Source organism: Octopus sinensis, linkage group LG2 (assembly GCF_006345805.1).
Source record: "Octopus sinensis linkage group LG2, ASM634580v1, whole genome shotgun sequence".
NCBI lineage: Eukaryota > Metazoa > Mollusca > Cephalopoda > Octopoda > Octopodidae > Octopus > Octopus sinensis.
Window position 1 is genome coordinate 120305678 of NC_042998.1, and position 22862 is coordinate 120328539.

The following is a 22862-nucleotide window of genomic DNA, read 5'->3' on the forward strand; positions in this document are numbered from 1 at the left end:
ATATTTAGAGGGTTTCTAGTATAGTGTTTCAATGAAGGTAGGATTAAATAACAGTGCATGCATATTTGGTACGTTTAGTACTAGTGGTTTGACTTGAAACCCATTCATACATCATCTGAGTAAAATTGCTTGGTAGTTGAATTGCATATTTGCTGGGTGATGTTGAAAACACAATAACAATTCACTGCCACCACTACCTTTTTTACATCTACTTTTTCCATGCTAATGAGTTTGATGAGAGTTATCGAAATAGTTTTCAACAACTGGTTGCTCTTTCTGTTACCAATCCTTACTTGTGTTTCATGTGTTTATTCCATTGGTCTTCACATGCCATGAAACCACTTAGGGATAGGATGGAACATTTTGTTTATGACAGATATAAACACTGTCTCCATTTTTTTGTTTCATTTGGTGACAATGTGAAAACACATGGAAATTTACACAGATGTCTATACTTGAGCATGCATGCACAGACACTAATTACCAGCTTCCATGCAGTTTCTGGCTTACCAAGTGGATCAGTCCCATGCTATAGCAAGGACATTTACTTAAGGTACTATGCAGTTGAGTGAAACCTGAAAATGCCTGATTGCAAAACAAATTCCTTAAGCACAGAGAGATACTTGTGTATTAAAATTTTTTTTTTGTAATTGTTAATAATTTTAAAGAAAATCTTTCTTGAAATATATATATATGAGCAAACGCCCCCCCATCCATTGGACGGTTTGTATAGGTGAAGAGGGTTAACTTGGATGGTGTTAAGTTGTGGAGATGTTTGGTGATTGTATGGGGTTGTTACTTTTGGTTAGGGCATTAAAGATTCCTGAGATGTTAAAACTGTTGACTGTTTCTTCTAAATAAGGAAGATTAATTGATAGTGAATCTTAACACAGTGAACCTTTTCAAAATTGTCATGAAGCCAATAAAATGAAGGGAAGCTGTTCAGCCCACAATATATACAACTTCCAGTGGAATCACACATCATAATTAACCTTAAACTTTTTGCACTCAAATGCTTTCACATTAGGATAAGCACAATGTATTCTTCCATAGTACATACTTCATGTTGACACCTATACGTCAGACTGAATGCTGCTTTATCTCCAAAGTGACTATTGCAAGTGATATTTAAGCAATAAACAGTTCTATGGCTTTCGCATTTGACAACTGTTGCTTTATATATTTTATTTCGATTTTCACTGGCGTAGTGGTAAGAACTACGGGGTAAGTAACATTAGTTTCGAATAAAAATATAAATGGAAGTTTTAATCACCGGATGGACAGGCAAACAGAAACTGCTGCTCAATAAAGGCACAAAACTGCTTAGGGAAGTCTCTCTTCTCTCAAAAGTTGACACAAAAAGAGATGAAACTTGGGGGTGAAGTAACACAATGTGCAATAAAATAACATAAGGCATGTTTCTTTGCAAATCAATTTTATCTAAAAAATTGAACAATACCGCTTATTTTTTAAAGTTGGATGAGAAACATTAGGCAAGATTTTAGATGTAACCCCCCAAATTTTTCATGTTTTATAAGTAGTCAATTAGTCTTTTCTACTTTCAATTGAATTTTGTTGAGAATATCTTCAGAAAATTCAGTAATCACCAGTTATTTATTTGCTTTATTTTCAAGTTACTGCCTTTTCCTAGTAGTTTTTCATGTCATCTGGTTTATTGCGCGAAAAACAGCCGCAAGAACACATTTCACTGCAAATGCATGTGGTTGATTACAGTTAATTAAAGTTAGAGTGATATTCATTTTTTTAGCCGCTTACAAACATGTGAAAATGCAGAAATGAAAACAGTTGTTCTTGGTCTAATATTTAAATCAAAATGAGACTTACAAATAGTGAGCTTTATTTACATATATCTGTCATTTAAATGTGAAATCGTAGAAATGAATTGTTTAGAACGTTGGTTAATGATCATGATGATGGAAGAAACAGGACAAAAAGGAATGTAAACAGTTCGAATGGCAGGAAGGCAATCTATATGTTAAATTGATGTGGGCAAGTGGAAGGCTATCCAATAAAAATCAAAAATGGTCAGTTTCAAACTAGGGCGTTTTTGGAAGAGTAAGTAATCACAGAAAAGACTAACCTTAAAGGGCTTTCAACTCCATGGAAATAACTATTGGAGGGCTGCCTTGTAAACCACATTCCTTGTCAATCCTCTGAGAGCATAGTAAAATAGATTGGCTGAGTTTCCAACTCTCGAACAGTCTACATACAGTTGCCTGTGTGAAAAACATGGAGTGCTGAAGTCCAGCCCAACCACTTTGAGTGACTGCTCCCAGGCTTTGTTGATGGTCATGGCAAAGCTTAGTCATACGGGAAACTGTGCACTGATATTTAAACAATTAACAATTCTTTGGCTTTTGCATTTGACAACTGTTACTTTAAGTATTTTATTTTGATTTTCACTGATGTAGTGGTAAGAACAAGGGGATAAGTATCAGTAGTTTCAAATAATAATAAAAATGGAAGTTTTAATCATCTGATAGACAGGCAAACATTACAAAAGTAGTGATTCTCACTTGGAAAGTGACAATTTTGAAGATCTTTTTAGATTACAGAATGTCCCGCTCTCTCGTATCCATGTTTAAAATTTCAGTACAATTGGATGAACAATACTTGAGTTATAAGCACATAAAAAAACTGACAGAGTGGGATTTATATATATATACACACACACACACGCATGCATACACATGCAGAGAGAGAGAGAGAGAGAGAGAGAGATTTCTTGGTGCAGGCATGGCTGTGTGGTAAGAAGCTTGCTTCCCAATCACATGGTTCTAGGTTGAGTCCCACTGCATTTGGGTAAGTGTCTTCTTTTATAGCCTCAAGCCAACCAAGGCCCTGAGAGTGGATTTGGTAGATGGAAACTGAGAGAAGCCCATTGCATATATATATATATATATATATATATACATACACATATATGTGTATGTATATAGAAAAGGTGTTGGTAGAAACTCCATAAGATGTACCCAGTGTAAGCTATGGACACATAAGAGGTGCTGCAATATCAAAGGATGCACAGGGGAAATAAACACCACAGATGCTCAGAAAATAGATTCCATCACACTCCAGGGGCAGAAACTAGAACTAGTTGATAGCTTCAGCTACCTAGGTGACCAAGTTAGTAGTGGGGGTGGATGCTCAGAGAGTGTTACCACTAGAATAAGAATAGCCTGGGCAAAGTTTTGAAAGCTTCTACCCCTGCTGGTGACAAAGGACCTCTTGCTCAGAATGAAAGGTAGATTGTACGATGCATGTGTGCAAACTGCCATGCTTCATGGCGGTGAAACATGGGCCATGACTGCGGCGGATGTGTGTAGGCTCGAAAGAAATGAAGCTAGCATGATCCGCTGGATGTGTAATGTCAGTGTGCATACATGACAGTGTAAGAACCCTGAGAGAAATGTTGGACATTAGAAGCATTGGATGTGGTGTGCAAAAGAGATGTTTGCGCTGGTATGATCATTGACGTATGGGGCATTTCTCTTGTCCCACTTGACACATCTTTATCCATTAGTCTTTGTGTATACACATCATATGTCCATATAAGCTCAGTTTCGTCTCTTGCACACTGATTTCTGTGATACCTAGTTCTTTCTCCACCAGCTCATTTGTGCTACATCATTTATGCAGACTAACATTACATATCCAGCTGAACTTGCTTACATTATTATTTTTTTTCCATGTTTCACATATCGTTCTCATTAGCACTCATGTTTTGCTACATATGCAGTATCACACTTCATGTACAAGGGTCATACAATCTTCTCTTCACTTGGGGAAAAAAATCCCTTGTTGCTGGTGAAGGTAATAGTTTATTCTCGCTATCATGATTTCAGAATAGTCATCTCTACTGTTAATTAGCTCACCTAAGTAACTGATACTGTCATCTAATTCCTGAGAATCTTCCAGGCATTGGAAATATTAATTTCATGGGCCTTACTGCTAACTGCTACTATATATGTACTACATAAAAAAAAAAAAGAATTCTTATTTATCAGCTTGTCAGAGATACCATTGCATCTCTAGTACACCCACAACTAACATTACATACACAATATAAAGTTTTTACGAACTTCTTTTCTGACGAGCATAGCTACTTACCAGATGGTCACCTCTAGATTTGAGATGTAGCTTTCACTTCTATAATTTCTTCTCTACTTCAACAGAAGTATGAGAACTTGGTTATCAGCATACATAAGTTTCCATGAATACCAATCTTAAACTCCTGTTATGGACTGGATAACAATAATAAACACGAAGGAGGCTAAGAACAAACTCCTGGCAGGCACCTATATATGTACCTTGCTGAATTCATAACTGCTTTATGGTTAAACAATATGTTCAACTATCTACAATATAGTTATGTATAATAATGTTTCATTACCCATAGTACACCTATGTATAGTATTGTTTCACCAACCATAATACATCACAGTATAATAATGCTTCACTAATCACAGTACATGCTATAAAATCTTTTCTTCTATAGGCACAAGGCTTGAAATTTTGGGGGAGTGGGCTAGTTGATTATATTGACTGTAGTTCTTGACTGGTACATATTTTATCAACCCAGCAAAGATGAAAGGCAAAGTCAACCTCTGTGGAATTTAAACTTAGAAGTTAAAGCTGGTAAAAAAGCTGCTATACATTTTGTCTGGTATATTCTTACTCTTTTACTTGTTTCAGTCATTTGACTGTGGCCATGCTGGAGCACCACCTTTAGTCGAGCAAATCAACCCAGGACTTATTCTTTGTAAGCCTAGTACTTATTCTATCAGTCTCTTTTGCCGAACCGCTAAGTGACATGGACATAAACACACCAATGCTAGGGGGACAAACACAGACACACAAACATATACACACACATACATACATACATATATATATATATATATATATACATATATATATAAGGGTAAAGACCCCCTTCGGTCATGAATGACCATGGGATTGCACCTAGAAAGTTACCCTCCTAGACACAAGTCCGGGCAAGGTTGTTTATGGAAGACCAGCAGTCGCCCATGCATACCAGCCTCCCCTCTCCACACCACCAGTGTTATCCAAGGGAAAGACAAAGGTCAATACAGCTTGGCACCAGTGACGTCGCAACTCATTTCTACAGCTGAGTGAACTGGAGCAACGTGAAATAAAGTGCCTTGCTCAAGAACACAACACGCAGCCCGGTCCGTGATTCGAGCTCACAACCTCACGATCGTAAGCTCGACGCTCTAACCACTGAGCCATGTGCCTATATATATACACACATATATACACATATATACGACAGACTTCTTTCAGTTTCCGTCTACCAAATCCACTCACAAGGCATTGGTCGGCCCGAGGCTATAGCAGAAGACACTTGCCCAAGATGCCATGCAGTGGGACTGAACCCGGAACCATGTGGTTGGTAAGCAAGCTACTTACCACACAGCCACTCCTGCGCCAGCTTTTTTTACCAGCTTTAACTTCTAAGTTTAAATTCCACAGAGGTTGACTTTGCCTTTCATCTTTGCTGGGTTGATAAAATATGTACCAGTCAAGAACTACAGTCAATATAATCAACTAGCCCCCTCCCCCAAAATTTCTAGCCTTGTGCCTATAGAAGAAAAGATTTTATAGCATGTACTGTGATTAGTGAAGCATTATTATACTGTGATGTATTAACCAACTTGTTGCTTTATACATTACTATAAAATGTTTCACCAACCACATCACATCCCTGTATAATAATGTTTCACCAACCGCAATACATGACTATAATAATGTCTCACTAACCACAGTACAGCACTGTATAATAATGTTCCATGCACTACATATTCCCTGTTTCTCTAGGCACAGTTACTCCATTGATTTAACTCTATTTCTCCTGACCTTGTACACTGGGGTATTTACGAAAGTAGATAGACCATGTTTACAGGAATAGATAGACCTTGTGTACAATAATACTCACTGGAGTAATATGACATTGTCTATAGGATCAGTGAAGATATAAGTAATTTGAATGTTTACAAAGTATTAATTACTACAGTATTGTGTTGATCATCTTTTACATGAGACTTCTTGAGCCTTCATCATTGCTGTTGGATAGGGCTTAATATAAAACTTCTGATAATTCCCTTATCTTCCCTTCTTTCCCCACTTTCTCCTTACTGCAGTAGCAGCTGCTGCTGCTACTACTGGTGCAGTCAGTGTATGACAACATTATCTCTGTCTATAGGACAATGGACCCACCAATTAATGTTGAGTGTGTAAAGTCAGGGAGGGAACAAGGGGAAGGGGAGAAGATAGTAGATTGATATCTAAAGAGTCTGTCAGGCAATACCAGGGACTACATTCTAGCATCGGATCACATCCATAGTTGATTTTCTTCCTGTCTCTATCATGCATCCACATGCAACTATTATAAGCCTAAATATCTGCTATGCAGTATTTTGGGATCTTTCTAGGCATGATTTGCTGCAGTTATTTTACTAGATTTCAATTCCAAGATTTATTTTACTGTTCAAGGAAAATTTACTGCAACATGGACTGTATGTAAAAAAAATATTTAAAACTGTAGTATTCTAAAGATAAAGGAATGAAGTTGGGCAGTAATGTAATACTTGTACAAGGAGCAACAGGAGGAGATCCTGCCTCAGACAACTTACTGTTCTATGCATTGGTAAGAAAATGCTCTGCTATAGACAGTCCTTATGTTGGAGAAAACAGGTATTTTCTTCTTTTTGGAATTTTGATACATTAGATAAGCCTATTCTAAAGGTTTATTCTTTAAAATTAGTCAACTGTTGTAATTGTGAAGTAAATATCACCTTAAAATCTTTTAAGTGTATGTGTATATACACACACACACGATTTTCTTCTCATACTTATGTAGATAAACATACAGAAAGTTTGATTCATTACTGTTAACATACTCATTTAATCAACATACATGATTGTACATATCTGTGTGTGTGTGTGTGTGTGTGTGTGTGTGTGTGCGTGCATATGTGCACGTATGCATATTTACATACATATGTGCATGCATGCATATTTACACACACACACACACACACACACAAACTATCTAAAGATAGAAAAATATTTTCTCCTTCATATTATCAAGAACATCTGGTCCAGTAGTTATTAAATTTTGTAAGTGATTCAGGCATATATAAGCTTTTATATGACTCACATACAGGTCTCAGTGTAAATGTGGAATCTTACAGACTTTTTCTCCTGATGTAATTTTAAACTGTTCCTATAAGATACATATCTATTTGAATCTAATCCCAACAAAATGAATAATCAATCTATCTTTATAAAATCTTTGTATGTTTATTTATGTATGAGGTTGAACTTATGTTGTGATTCATTTCTTAAGTTTTTAACTGTCTTATGTTGTTTTCTTGAGGCTCAGATAATTCATGTAATCTGTTTTTCAGGATACCTTTTGGATGCTCAATGAAATTACTTTGGTTATACAAATCTTTGTGATTGTTTAGTCTTCAGTAGTAAACATGTCATTGCCATGTTTTCAGTTTCAAGCTTCGTTACATTTTGGTGTCAGTTTACTCTGAGTATGTTTAAACTTCATCATATTATCCTACTTAAGTTATTTACAATGCATACACTTTCATTTTACATATCTTCCTTGCTAAAGTCATTTACTGTATTAAACCCTTGATTTATTTTCAATCTGCTTTTGCTAGAAATATTTCATAAACGTTTTCCTTCCAAAGTGTAAGCAACCCTAGCATCACAAAGATACCATCAAAAAGCTCAGTTATTATGGTTCCTAACATCTTCAGTGAGATAGGTAGTGGGTGGAATTGATGAAGCAACAGACAGAAAGTGTTCTGCAACATTTTGCTATGTCCCATAACAGTTCTAAATTCAATTCTGACTTTTATCCCTCCTGTGTTAATAAAGTCAATACCTGGCATGAACTGAAGTATCACTAATCAGCTGTTCCCTCACACCAAATTTGAAGACTTGTGTGCTTATGTTAGGAATCATTTTGAAACAATTAATTAATTTAGTTATTATTACAGATGTGAACAAATTTACTTTAAACTGACATTGCCATTATTATACTTATTTGGATATTAATATTTTTGTGATAATAAATGAGTATAATAATTATGTATTCACTAGTTGGTGACTAGAAACATGGAAGTTGCAGTTTGTGTATTCATACCTTTCTCAAGTAGTGTTAATTTAACCTTTGCATAAGTATTTAACTTGTATTCAGTAATAGCTTAATGATAGCATGAAGTCTTAGCTTAACTGATGGTGGTGTAATATATTGTCATATTTAATAGTAGTCTAATATCTTTACTTTTAAAGTAATGCAACATCTTATTCTAATAAAAGTTTGATATCTAATCACCTTTAGTAACAATGTGATATCAGATCATTTAATAACTGTAACATCATACTTGATGGTAGTGTAATGCTTGAGTGTATCCGATGGAATTGCAGTTATCTTACATTTTTCCTGGAGGTTTAATATCATATTGGATAATCTGGTAATTTCACCTATTAACAATGTAAATATAATTAATAACTTCCGCTGAAGCAGCTTACCTTCAAAACAATATCAACAAGACTCTTACTTTTAATACAGTATTACTTATCTTATTCAGTAAACTTCTGTTTATATTGTGCTTTTATTGATCTCTATAAATTTTGGGTATATGTATTGTACAACCAAGGAGTGACTGATCTCTGTAACCAGTGATGTCTCTCTTTCTACATTCATAAGCATATGCATATACATACAACAGCAACAAAGCAAACTGTTCTTGATCCAGGTTCTTGAACAGAGCAAACACCCAAAATATATACCAATTAGGGAGCCTGTACCTGGTCACTTTATGTACTAGAAGTTTCAGCCAAATTTTCTCTCAAATCACGCTCTAGTATCTCAGAAAAAATATCTAAGACTTAATAAGATAATGTAGTATTAGACAGATTATGCCTGGAGATGGGGGAAACAGCAACAACAACAAAAAAAAAGGAATAGAGTATTTTTGGTCAAAAGTATCAAGGCTTACCTTAGTTAGCCTGTGCCAAGACAACAGTAATTAGGTTCCTTTCTCCACTCCACAGCTGAGGGTTTAGTGTTAGCAAAGATGCCATCTAGCTGCAAAAACAGTTGCTTCAACAAATAAGCCATTTCATACATGCTAGTAGTTTGAAATATTAACTTTGAAAAAAAAAAGTAAAACTTTCACTTTTAAGATGAGGCATTAATTCCTGTTTGTGTGACAGGAAACAAGATGACAGATTCACCACTTGTCTCACCTGGCAGCCAAAAGAGAGATGACTCAATAGGTCACTTATAATGGATTAGCAGTTTAAGTTAGACTCCTGCTGAAGACATTTTAATATTTTGTCTCCCAAAATTGCTAAAATGTCATTGTCACAGTGGTATTTGTACTTTCTTTTGTTAACACCATTTGTTCTAAAATATTTACTGCACCAAAGAATATTTATGTATTTGAAACCTAAATAGGTACTTTCTGATAGATATACCTTAGTGCATAGACCCCCAAGTACTCTGTAGCAGTGTACACATATCAAACCTACTGTAAAGTGTTTTTTTTTATTCTATTGGTGTGAAAGTCTGATACAGACAATTCATATTTATTTATAAAATAGCTCTCAGCTGGTACAAGGGTGAATTAATTTATGTATTGGTGTTAGCTCGACAAATATTAATTATTAGGACCCTAATACAGCAGGAAAATGTTTAAAAACATTAGTATGTTTACACACACACACACACACACAGCCATATGTACAGCAATGTAGCTAGATTGTGTGCTATCTGGGGCAGCCCTTGAGTTTGGCCCACCCCCTATACAGGTATATACACTAATTAAAAATGTGCTCCTCCCATAAAAGCACCATCCCAAGCACGCACACCCCAGCTATGCTACAGCATGTACAGTGTAGAATCTTTTTAAAAATCCAAAATTATGGTTAAATTCAGTACCATTTCTATGCAGTAGAGAATTTGTTCTGATTCACACTAAGTTTTACTTCTCTCCAAAACCGTTTCAACCTAGAAATACATTATACTGTAAAATGTTGAAGCTATATAGGTAATATTATTAATGTATCAATATTTATTGTATTCAACAACTTAGTGGTATTGTCCACCCGTAACAACACCAACAATAATGATTTCAGTAGAATGGTTCATAAACAAAACAACAACTTTACTATCAACTACAAGTGCTGTCATGTGCTTAAAGTCAACTAAGAAAGCATGTTTGAGTTTTTTAACATGTCTTGACATGTTGTGTGACCATTGTCAAAAACCAGAAAGAAACAGAAAAGAAAAGAAACTTGTGACTATATTTGGGCTGTTTTGTTGATTGCTAGGCTAGTGAAGTCTTACCTTGCTTGGTACAAGTAAAGCCTAGCAATTCCTGGTTGTAGAAAATGTGCCTCAATAAATTCTGTCTAACCAATGCAAACATGGAAAAGTGGATATAAAAACAATGATTATGACAACCACCACCACCACAACCACCATTGACAACTACAATGAACAATATAGTTTCATTACACAATTTCAGTGCACATGCTTTGGCATTTTGAGTTATCAGTTGTTGTTTAGCCTCAGGTCCTCCCTGATCAAGAAGATTGTATTGAAAAATGATCCAACTGTAACCTTCCCTTGTGTTTATCAAGAACTATATTCTCTAGAGTATAGTTATTAAAGATTGTAGGCTGTAATTTGAAGAAGATATGGCTGTATTACTATAACAGGTCAAGTGACCACACAGAGACTCCCACATTGGTCATTGAGTCATCAATTGTTTCATTAGGTGTATGCGCTTCATACTGCAATATCTGTATTATATTTTCTCTGTCACATCATTTCTGATTACCTGGCATTAGTGTCTTGGTATTTCTTCATGGCACTGTCAGTTTTCTGATAAATCTTCATGTCCTATCAGTTTCACCGGCATCTATGGTACCCTTAACTCATTAGACTGATATATCTTCATGATACTTGTTAAACCACCAATCCAATATGTTTCTATAGCATCATTAAAGAAGCTCTTGTACAAATATTCTATTTCAGAGTTGTATTTGTCTGGGAAGTGGTATTACTTGAGATTTTGTGTTGAAACCAAATAATTAAACTATGAGTTATGCTAGCAACATAAAGCACACAAGCTTAAGTACAATTCCACTGGAGTACAGTGAATTTTAGACCACTCTGAAGTGTGTATCTGTCTGCCAGTCTTCTTTTTCAAACTGACATATATTGCTACACCAAAATTAATGTTGATAGATTATTATGTTAATATATTGCCTGCTGCATACCTTTACACTGTGAGCTCAAATCTCGCTGAGGTTAACTTTGTTTTTCATCCTTCCAAGGTTCATAAAATATAGACCAATTGAATACTTAGGTTGCTCTAACCAACTATACCACTATTTACTGCACTTGAGTCTTTGTATCTATATAAGAAATCAATATATTTTTGAATTATTTGTGGTTTCTAATCTTTATTGGTCTCTAGATTATCGAAAATTAGAAGAGGTGCAATAACTACGTATGGCATTCTTTGCATGTGAAGTTTGTAGCCAAACTGATTTATGAGTTCTTTGCCTCATTGTTTGGTTATGTCCCTCATGTCCTTCTTTTTTGTTACACATGCTATTCCTATCTTTTTGTACATGAACAAACCTGTTTGTTGTCATTCCCCACTCACACAGACTAAATATCTCTCTCAAACCTACACCTCAGCCATGAACAAAGATCTCATAAACATCCTCTAAAGGGCCATAACAATCACAATAGAATCACGAAGCAGTTATTGCATATATGAAAGAAACAATCTTGTACTTCCCTTTCTCAAATTTTGGGTAACAAACAATTGAAAAAAAACCCAACAAAAACTGGAAAATTCTCTACAAATTTTGATTCTTTCTGCTGAACCCCCATCCATGATATAGGTAAAACTCTAAGACAGGCCTTTTCTTCTGAATCATAATGAAGTAGTGGCCTTCTACAAAGCTCCAAAGCACACCTCCTCTCCTACATCTAGGTAACTCTATTGCTAGTGCACATACAAGAATCCTACTTTTCAATAAATAATAATAATCCTTACGACTGGAAGCACAATGCCTCAAATTTGGGGGAAGGGATTAAGTTGATTACATTGACCCCAGTGCATAACTGGTACTTGTTTAATCGACCTCAAAAGGATGAAAGGCGAGGTCGACCCCAGTGGAATTTGAACCCAGAATGTAACAGCAGACAAAATACTGCTAAGCATTTCGTCCAGCGCGCTAATGATTCTGCCAGCTCGCCGTCTTAATAATAATGATAATTAATAATAATAATAATTAAAAGCTATCCAATTTTTTTACCAAATTTTACTAATCAACACATTACCACATATGTCATGTCACCTCTCTGTCTATTCTATTGATGCTATTTCTGTTTCTACTCTTGAATCAGCTTGTGCATACCACTACTGTTTATGGACTTCTCTTCCTCCCAGGTTTTTTTTTCTTTTATAGCTTACTAAACATCAACTGATCTCACAAGTTTTCAAAGGCTTGCAAAGGTCATGACCACTGCTCCTTAAGCTTAAGCATATATATATATTAATAATAAAAAGAAAACTCTGTACCCCAAATAATTAAAAGCACAAAATAAAATTTTATTACATTAGTTTTCTTTACACAGAGAATAAGAGAGAGATAATTACTGAAACTGTGGTTCCTTTTAATGAAATAGCCAATATTTACAATACTGCCTAAACAGGATGCCAAGGCCAGACATAATATTTAGAAAGTCCAGCCTTCCGCTTCATTTATAGTCAATCCATTGAAGAATGATTGTTTTTTAATCAGTCAAGGGCGAAAAGTTATGGTTATATTTTGCAAGTTTTTTTGTTTGTTTATTTTGTTTTGCTTTGTTTTATTTATCACTGTTGGGTTACAGCTAAATGTAGAAGTTATTGGGAGTGTGGATTACATAATACCTGGAGTAGTGCTATTGCTGCAGAAACACTCTAAGGCTAAGGTAATTGACCAATTGGTGTTTCCATTCGGTGGCCCACAAAGATGCTGTTTTCTTTTTCTGCTGCTCTGTCCCTCCTCCTCATCCTCTTCTAAATTGTGTACCCTCTCTACTATTTTCTGATGTTTCTTACCCAGCAAACTCCTCTGCAAGTATTTTCTGCTTTAATTTCCCTTCATTTGTTTAAATTTTCTTTTCTGACTTAATGTATACAAGTCTGCACTGGCTATGTATCGCTTATTTTTAAGTTATGGTGTGAGGGAAATTTGGTTACCATTATAGCATGTCAAAACACTGCGTAGAGACTTCTGATCCTTGACTAGACAGAAATCTAAAACAATTGATCAGTGAATATGCAAGCAAAAGCTTGATCAATCAAGATTATCAGAAGCTAAACAACAACGAAGAAAATACTTTCTCAAACATTTTTGTTCTAGCTCTGTAACCTTTTGGAACTGATTCCCTGTTTTCCCTTTAGATGTCAGCCTATAGAAGAAAGTCAGGCTAAGCATGAACTGCAGCTGTTTCACAACCATATGCAATAAGCTATTTAGTGTAGTGACAATTGTAATGGTATAAATAATGATAATAATATTCCTTTCTGCTATAGACACAAGGCTTGAAATTTTTGAGTAGGGGACTAGTCAATTACATCAATCTCAGTAATCAACTACTACTTGTTTCACTGACTCTGAAAGGATGAAAGGTAAAATCAATGTTGGCGGAATTTGAACTCAGAATGTAAAGACAGATGTAATGCCACTAAGCATTTTGTTTGGTGTGTTAATGATTCTGCCAGCTCACCATCTTCATAATGATGATGATCCTTTCTACCATAGGTTCAAGGAACCGAAATTTTGTTAGGAGAGAGCTAGTCAATTACATTGACCTCAATGCTTAACTGGTACTTATTTTATCAACTCCAAATGGATGAAAGGCAAAATCAACCTTTATGGTATTTGAACTTGGTTTGTAATGAGTTTGAAGAAACAGTACAAAATAAGTTTTCTGACGCTCTAACAATCCCATCAGCTCAGAACCTAATTTATGATGATGATGATGATGGTGGTGGTGGCAGTGGTGGCGCACAACCAGCAATTTCAAGGAGAAGGGAAATCGATTACATTGACTCCACTGCTCAACTGGTACTTAATTTATTGATCCAGAAAGGATGACAAGCAAAGCCAACCTCAGCAGAATTTGAACTCAGAACATAAAGATGGACAGAATGTCACTAAGCATTTTATTCAGCATGCTAATAATAATAATGGTTTCACATTTTGGCACAAGGCCAGCAATTTTGGGGAAGAGGGCAAGTCGATTACATCAAGCCAAGTATTCAACTGGTACTTATTTTATTGACCAAAAGGATGAAAGGCAAAATTGACCTTGTGGAATTTGAATGAAATTTTCCTAAGCAATATGCTTGGCATGCTAATGATTCAGCCAGCTCTCAGCCTTAGTAATAATAATAATGATGATAATAATAATAATAATAATAATAATGATGATGATGATAATAATCTTTTCTACTGAAGGCACAAGGTCTGAAATTTTGTGGTGGGGGGTGGGACTAGTCGATTACATTGACCCCAGTACTTGACTGGTACTTAATTTATCAACCCTAAAAGGATGAATGGGAAAGTTGCCCTCAGTAGAATTTGAACTCAAAATGTAATGATGAGCAAAATACCACTAAGCATTTCGTCCAGCTAATGATTCTGCCAGTTCAGAAAACCCCTTTACCACAGCAAAATTGATACCAATGCTGGATCTACATAAAAAGCACTGGTGCTGGTGCCTTTTAAAAAGCACTCAGTACACTCTGTGAAGTGGCTGGCATTAGGAAGGGCATCCAGTCATAGAAACCAAGCCAGAACAAGCAATGGAGCCTGGTGTGGACCCCAACCATGCCAGATGATAGCTATTAATTTCTTTCAAGGGCTCAAAATGTTAGGGACAGTACAAATGCAAAATAAGGAAAAAGCAACAAGTATATTGAGTAAAATGACAAAGATCAGCAATAACAAAAGTGATATATTGATAAATAGACAGAAAAACCCCCTCCAATAACAGTAAAGTAATAATAGTAACAACAACTAGCATAGGCACAAGGCCAGACATGATGTGAAAACAATTATGTTGATCCCAGTACTTGACTAGTACATTATTTTTATCAAAATCAAATGAAGAATAGCAAAGTCAACCTCAGCAGGATTTGAACTTGGAATCACAATACATTTTGTTTGACAATCAACCAATTTTACCTTCTGTTGCCCTTTAGTAATAATAATAATTTCTAAATTTGTAACAAAGTCAGGTATTTTATTTTGATGGTATCAGACAAATTGACACCGGTACTTGACTGGTACTTACATTATCAATAGTAATAATGATTTCTAACACAGGCACAACACCATGAAGGAGTTAGTTGATTAAATCAACTCCAGTACTTAGGTTTTCTTTTTTTTTTCTTTTAATTTTGTTGATCCTTGTAAAGAGAGGAGTCAACCTTAATGGGATTTGAACATAAAGAACTGGATCGAATGTAAAACATTTTGTCTGGTATTCTAATGATTCTGCCAACCAATCACCAACTATAATCCTTTCTACTATAAGCACAAGGCTTGGAATTTGAGGGGAGGGGTATAGTCAATTACATTGACCCCAGTACTTGGTACTTAATTTATCGATGCCAAAAGGATGAAAGACAAAGTTAACCTCAGCGGAATTAGAATTCAGAACTTAGCGACAGGCAGCAGCAGTAGTGGTGGTAGTAGTAGTAATCATTATTATTATTATTAATTCATAAGAAAAAAAACTTTCAGGCCTTGTGCCTATGCTAGAAAATTATTAGTAAGGTTAAAAGATGAAATATGTCTTAGAATATCAGAAAAAAATTCTTGGTAATATTTTTTTCAGGTTCATTACTTAATGAGTTCAAACTCTGCTGAGGTCAGCTTTGCCTTTCATCCTTTCAGAGTCAGTAATATAAAATACCAGTGAAATACTGGGGTCAATGCCATCGACTTGCCCCCTCCCCATAAGATTTCAGGCCTTGTACCTATAATAGAAAGGATTATTATTAGTGTCGCATAACTGACCTGTTAAAAGCACTCTTCAGTTGTTGGACATTATGCTGTGCTTGTGAAGGCTGTCAAGCCAAGTGAAATCATAGTTGTGACCAATGCCAGTGCTGTCTGGCTAATACCTTTGCTGGTGGCATGTAAAAAGCACCATTCAAACATTGGGCCTCATGGAGGCAGTGATATCAAGCCAAGTGAGATTGTAGTTGTGGCCAATGCCAGTGTTGCATAACTGACCCATTGAAAGCACCCTTCAGCCATTGGATGATATGCTGTGCTTGTGAAGACCTGTTGAACCAAGTGAAATCATAGTCATGGCCAATGTCAGTGCCACCTGACTGGCATGTGAAAAGCACCATTTGTGGAGGCAGTGATAGGTGACCAAGACCGTTTGTGGTATACTGTGCTTGTGTAGACCTGTCAAGATCGTAGACCTGTGAGACCATAGTCACAGCCGATGCCAGTGTCAGATCATTGGCACGTAAAAAATACTCACTACACTCTTGGAGTAGTTGGCATTAGGAAGAGCATCCAGCCATAGAAACCTTGCCAAACCAGTTTTCAGTCAAACCGTCCAACCCATGCCAGCATGGAAAGCGGATGTTAAATGATGGTGATAATGATAAAGTTGGTGAGCTAGCAAAATGAGCTGGGCAAAATGGTTCATGGCATTTCATCTATCTTTACATTCTGAGTTGAATTTCGGCAGAGGTTGACTTCGTCTTTCATCCCTTTTAGGGGTCAATAAAATAAGTACCAGCTGAACACTGGGGTCAACGTAATTGACTCATCCCTTCCCCAAAATTGCTGCCCTCGTGGAAAAAATTGAAACTATTATTAGAGAAACAAAGTTCAGCTTTGGTCTTATTCCTGGTAGGATTTATGTGGTAGCAAGTTACCACTTGTAACGTTAGATATCCACACGCTTTTGGCAGTCTTTCAAGTGCTTAAAACTCTCCTGATAATCCTTGCTGTCCATAACAGGCAAACTATCTGTAGGAGCTCTACTGGGCATTCTGTTTCAATTTCCTTCAGCCATTTGCCCATATCTTGGCTTGCTGTTCCCAACGCACCAATTGTTACAGACACAACCTTTACTGTTCACATGCTCCAAATTCTTCCTATTTCAAATTTTGAAGGATTGTATATTCTTTATTTTTCTTTCTCTTTCTTTAAGATTCTTCTTCATCGTCGTCGTCGTCGTCGTAGTAGTAGTAGTGGCGGCAGCGATGATGATAATCTTTGATTCATAAGAAAACAAAAACAAAAGTTTTGCAAGGTTATGTGATTGTTATAACTCTGCTGCTGCTAATACTGTTAACTACAACAAACTATGACCACAATTACTGGTGTCACAGCTATTATCATCATCACCACTACTAATTACTTATATTACTATTAATAATAACTTGGTTTCTAATTTAGGTGCAAGACTAGCAGTTTTAAAGGGTGTAATACTACCAATAATACTGCTATCATTATTAATGTGACTACCACTGCTGCTGCTGCTACTACTACTACTAAATAATAATGATATTAATGCTGCTGCTACAACTACTATAATTATATCTAATAAAGTTGCTATCATCATTAATACTGCTCCTACTACTACTACTGCTACTGCTACTACTACTACTACTGCTACCACCACCACCACCATCACCACTTTTTACTAATGGTTGATTAGTCAGAGTTGAAATATACTCAAATTAACTCTTCTATGTCCCACAATGAAATGGACTTTGGTGATGTTGGCATTTTACTCTGTTAAAGAGCAACCCAACCTCAGTGATATTCTCTGCAAGCCCCAGCACTCAGTTTTACAATATTGATCTCTTCTGCAAACTCTCCCTCCCTCCTTCCTCCTCTCCCGCCTTCCTCCTCTCCCGCCTTTCTCCTCTCCCAATACTAACACCGCCATCATTTTACCATCATCACCCTCTTAAATGAACCATTTATGCCTGATAATGCATCACTTCCTGTGAAGATGAGACATAGTTATGCATCATGGAAAAAAATGGGCTCTCTGTTTCCCTTAATTCTCTTTGCTTTGTAGTCACTACAGTACAGTTAGCAGATGGTGGTGAGTGTAGTAATGGTTGGGGGTTGAGTGCAGGCTTGGTGGGTGGGGATTGATTTCTGGCTTATGGGTGGGGATTGATTTCTGGTTTGTTAGAATGATCCCAATTCATGAATCACACAGTTGTTGACTTGAGTAGTCAAGAATAATTGGGTTAGCTTCCTTCAAACAGATCTGCTTGTTGAATTCACTCTTATGTTTTCTCTCCGCTGTTGATCCTCCTACTCCTTAACTGTCATCTTCTTTTCACACATCACTCCACAACTTCCTCCTTTTTTCGTAGTTTCCAGTTTGCTTTAGAATTCCCAAAACATAGCGGGAGGAGAAGGAGGCACGTGGGTAGTGTTTGTGTTTGTGATGGTGTTGGTGGTGGTGGTGGTGAAGAGAACAAAAAAAAAAGAGAGAGAAAATTCTTTCTTAGTAGAATAGAAGATGGTGGAAATGTGGAAGATTGTTTTTAACCCACCCACCTTCTCCTTTTTCTCTTTAATGAAAATCTGTTGAATGTAAAAAAATTCCTTTAGAAAACCTCTGACACCTTGTTGATTCTTTTCATTTAAGGGGATGGTTGGCAGTGGTGGTTTGATTTCTTTTATCCTTTATAATTTCAGTTTACATCATATTTGAAATGTTATCTTTACGTAAGCTATTTATCTGTATCTTCCTTTTTCGAAAAGTTGCTTATATTTGAATTTTGTAAACAAAATTTGTCTCAACACCTGCTAGCCAAACCCTACCTTTAATTTTAGAGTGATTTTCTAATTGCTTACGAAGTATATACATTATCATTGTTATTAAGTCAATGAGCTGACAGAATTGTCAACACATCAGGCAAAATACTTAGTGGCATTTCTTCCAATTCTTTACATTCTGTGTTCAATTCCCACTGTGGTCATCTTTGAATTTCATCCTTTTGGGGCAATAAAATAAAGTACCAGTCAAGTGCTGGGGTTGATGTCATCAACTTGTTCCCTCCTCCTAAAAATTGCTAGCCTTGTGCCAAAATTTGAAACCAACTATTCTTCTTCTTCTTCTTCTTCTTCTTCTTCTCCTCCTCTTCCCCCTCCCCTCCTCTTCCCCCTCCCCTCCTCTTCCCCCTCCCCTCCTCCTCCTTATTATTGTTAATGATAATAATAAGGTGGCAAGCTGACAGAATCATTAGTGCGCCAGACAAAACACTTAGCGGTATTTTTTCTGTCTTTATGTTCTGAGTTCAAATTCCGCCGCAGTCGACTTTGCCTTTCATCCTTTCGGGGTCGATAAATTAAGCACCAGTTATGCACTGGGGCCGATATAATCGACTTAATCCATTTGTCTGTCCTTGTTTCTCCTCTCTGTGTTTAGCCCCTTGTGGGTAGTAAAGGAATAGGTATTTCCTCTGTCCTTATATTCTGAATTCAAATTCTGCTGGGGTCGACTTGGCCTTTCATCCTTTCAGCATTAATAAATTAAGTACCAGTGATGCACTGGGGTCGATGTAATCAACTAGCCCCCTCCCCCAAATTTCAGGCCTTGTACCTATAGTTGAAAGGATTATTATTATTAATGGTTTCAAATGTTGGCACGAAGCCAGCAACTTTAGAAGCAGGGGTAGGTCAATTACATCGACTCCAGTACTCAACTGGTACTTATTTTATTGACCCCTGAAAGGGTGGAAGGTGAACTCAACCATGATAGAATTTGAACTCAGAATATAAAGATGGACGAAATGTCACTAAGCATTTTGCCCAACATGTTTACAATTCTGCCAGCTCACTGCCTTCATAATAGTAATAATATAATCAGTACAAGCAAAGAAGATAGTACTCCCCACTACATTAGTCATGCAAATAATATATATTTCAAGTGAGAAATTCAATGCAATATATTGCTTTGAGTTTATTTGAAAGCTACTCTCAGCAAGTTATTCAGAGTTATATTCAGTTCTTCAATTTGAAATAAATATGTATAAAATTCTCTTGCAGACTTATCTTCATACACTGCTGTGTGTGTGTGTGTGTGTGTGGTGTGTGTGTGTGTGTGTGTGTAGTTGCTGTTTAACCCCAGATAAGCCTTAATCCAGCAGTCCTGTAATTAAAAATACTTTGGCCATGATTATTCCATAATTGTTTTTCATACATAAAGTAGCTAGGATTATATTATCCCAAGAGATTTGGATGTTATTTCTAGTAGGATCTTGTAAAACCTCCTGTCTTAGTTGCAGTAGGGGGATAATTGGGAGAGAATACTGCAGATAATATTCAAATTTCAACTACTGTAAGTTAGTAGTTGAACAGAAATTCCAGTATGCTGAAATTTTGGTTCTGGATTGGGCAGGGTTTTAGGCAGGTGTATAAAACATTGAAACAAAGAGTGTTGGTGGGATTAATGGATTTAAGTGTTGTCATATAAAGTGGCAAGATTGTTAATGAGTAGCAGAAGACATAGAGATGATAAAACAATTTGATCCTACTTCTGCTCAGTCATATAACTGCACTTGCTCAGCAATGTTACTGTAGACCTACGACTGAAAGTGTTCTTGTTATGGCTATCTTATCTTTTATTTGGACAGTGTTTCTAAAACTACATTAGTCAATGTGCTCTACCTTTTCTTAAAGGCAGCAGGGTATGATTAAAGGGAAATTTGGCTGCTATTTTGCTGTTTCTAGCAAGCTGAGCCCTCTGTTAGTGGTTATGTGTGTGAATGAGTGTTCACTGACATGTATAATTATCAAATCAAAACTTCTCTTGGATACCTTCCACAATTGGCAAAATTTCATCCCTTGTCTATGACTATTTGAAAATACACTACAAATTTATCTTAATTTTTCTTTGACTCCATTTATGGAGTCATTACTTCCCCATTTGTTGAGAATGGATCAGCATTATTTTCTTTATGCTAACCCAGTATATCATTAATATATGACAAACAGGATAACATTTTCTTTCCTCATCTAGTCTGTCAGTCACATGATATTTCAGCTGGTCTTTACATTTAGTCCCTTGTTCTGACAGTTTTAACATCAAATTAATTAACCATAAAATTTCAAGCTAGGCACAATGTGGGTGATGAGTGTAGGAAATTAAATTAGCTCCACTACATAACTGGTGCTTATTTAATCTATATCAGAAAGCTGAAATGTCAACTTTTGCAGGATTTGAAATCACAACATACAGCTACACATCTAAATACTGAAAGGTATCAGGTATTCCACTGATTCTATCATTCCATAATGCTTAATTAGTTAATTGATTAATTCATCATCATTACTTAATGCCCTCCATCCATGCTGGCATGGGGGGCACAGTTTGACAGGAGCCAGCCAGACAGAAACCTGCACCAAAATTTTGCAACTGTTTTGGTAGGATTTTTATAGCTGGATGCCCTTTCTAACACCAACCACTTAGCAGAGTGGACATAATGCTTTTTATGTGGTACATGCACAGACGAGATCAGATTTGGCAAGGTTTTTACAACTGGATGCCCTTCTAAACACCAACCACTTTACAGTGTGGACTGAGTCACCAAGTACTTGCAAGAAAAGAAAAATTTCTTTTGAGAGGGGAGGGGGTATTGGTGGAGGTGATCTTGTGTCAGGTGATGAAAGGTTATAGTGAGATAAAGAGACAGAAACAGGTGTCTTGCTGTAGAGGAGGTACAAGGTTACTAGGCTGGGAAGGGAGGGAGGGAGAGAGCTCGAGCTCAAGAAGGAAGACAGAAACAGGTGCACTGCTGCAAAGGAAATGCATGATTACCAACCTGAGGGAAGTGCAGGGGAAGGAGAGAGAAAGTGTGAAACAGCAGGATAGAGATGGTGGCATTCTCAAAGGGGATGAGGATCAGAATATAAATGGAATGGTTGAGTAAAAGAAGAGAGAGACATAGCTGGTGGCAAGTGCCAAGGCATACCCTTGATGTTCAAATGTCATAATATAAGTGGTAAGATATTGCGAGGAAGCATGATTAGAGAGTGTGGAGAGCAGGGGTGGTGTAAACTTGGGTATATATAGTGTCAGTGGGGCTACCGGATAGCAATAATACAGAGGAACAAGGCCATGAGAACAGGATTGGAGAGTGAGAGGTTGGCTTTCGTGTATGAAGGAGGAAGAGAAGAGATGTAGATTGGTTTGTTGGGGTAAGATGTGTGAAAAGTTTTCTTGTTACGTGTGGGTGGAATACACAGGTCAATAATAATAATAATAATTGTTTCTACTATAGGCACACAGCCTGAAATTTGAGGGAGAGAGATAATCACATTGACCCCAGTGCTTGACTGGTACTTAATTTATCAACCCTGATAGGATGAAAGGCAAAGTCAACCTTGGTAGAATTTGAACACAGAATGTAAAGACAGACAAAATGATGCTAAGCATTTTGCCCAGCATGCTAATGATTCTGCCAGCTCACTGCCTTACTAATTACAACAACAATCTAATTATACTGGTGTTCAAATTCTGCTGAGGTTGACTTTGCCTTTCATCCTTTCAGGGTTGATAAAATAAGTACCATTTGAGCACTGGGATCAGTGTAATCAACTTATTCTATCCCCCGTGCCAAAATTTGAAACCAATAATTTATTATGTATACACGCAGAGACAAAGTATAGTTGTTTGAAACAAATACGAGGAATATTTACTTATATTATTTTAT

General features: G+C 36.5%; 1 protein-coding gene across 11 annotated transcripts in view; it reads left to right on the forward strand.

The window, feature by feature from the left end:
* The window catches only part of LOC115231823 (kalirin), a 567567-nt gene that overhangs the window by 193005 nt on the left and 351700 nt on the right, over nt 1–22862 (forward strand). The window contains exon 1 of one of the 11 annotated variants that reach the window (XM_029801791.2): nt 6590–6735. The exons of the other annotated variants lie outside the window; for them this stretch is intronic. Within the exon in view, the coding sequence (XP_029657651.1) occupies nt 6697–6735 (39 nt within the window). The 5' untranslated portion in view covers nt 6590–6696. Of the gene's footprint in view, nt 1–6589; nt 6736–22862 lie in introns of those variants that run through there. 11 annotated transcript variants of the gene reach the window in all.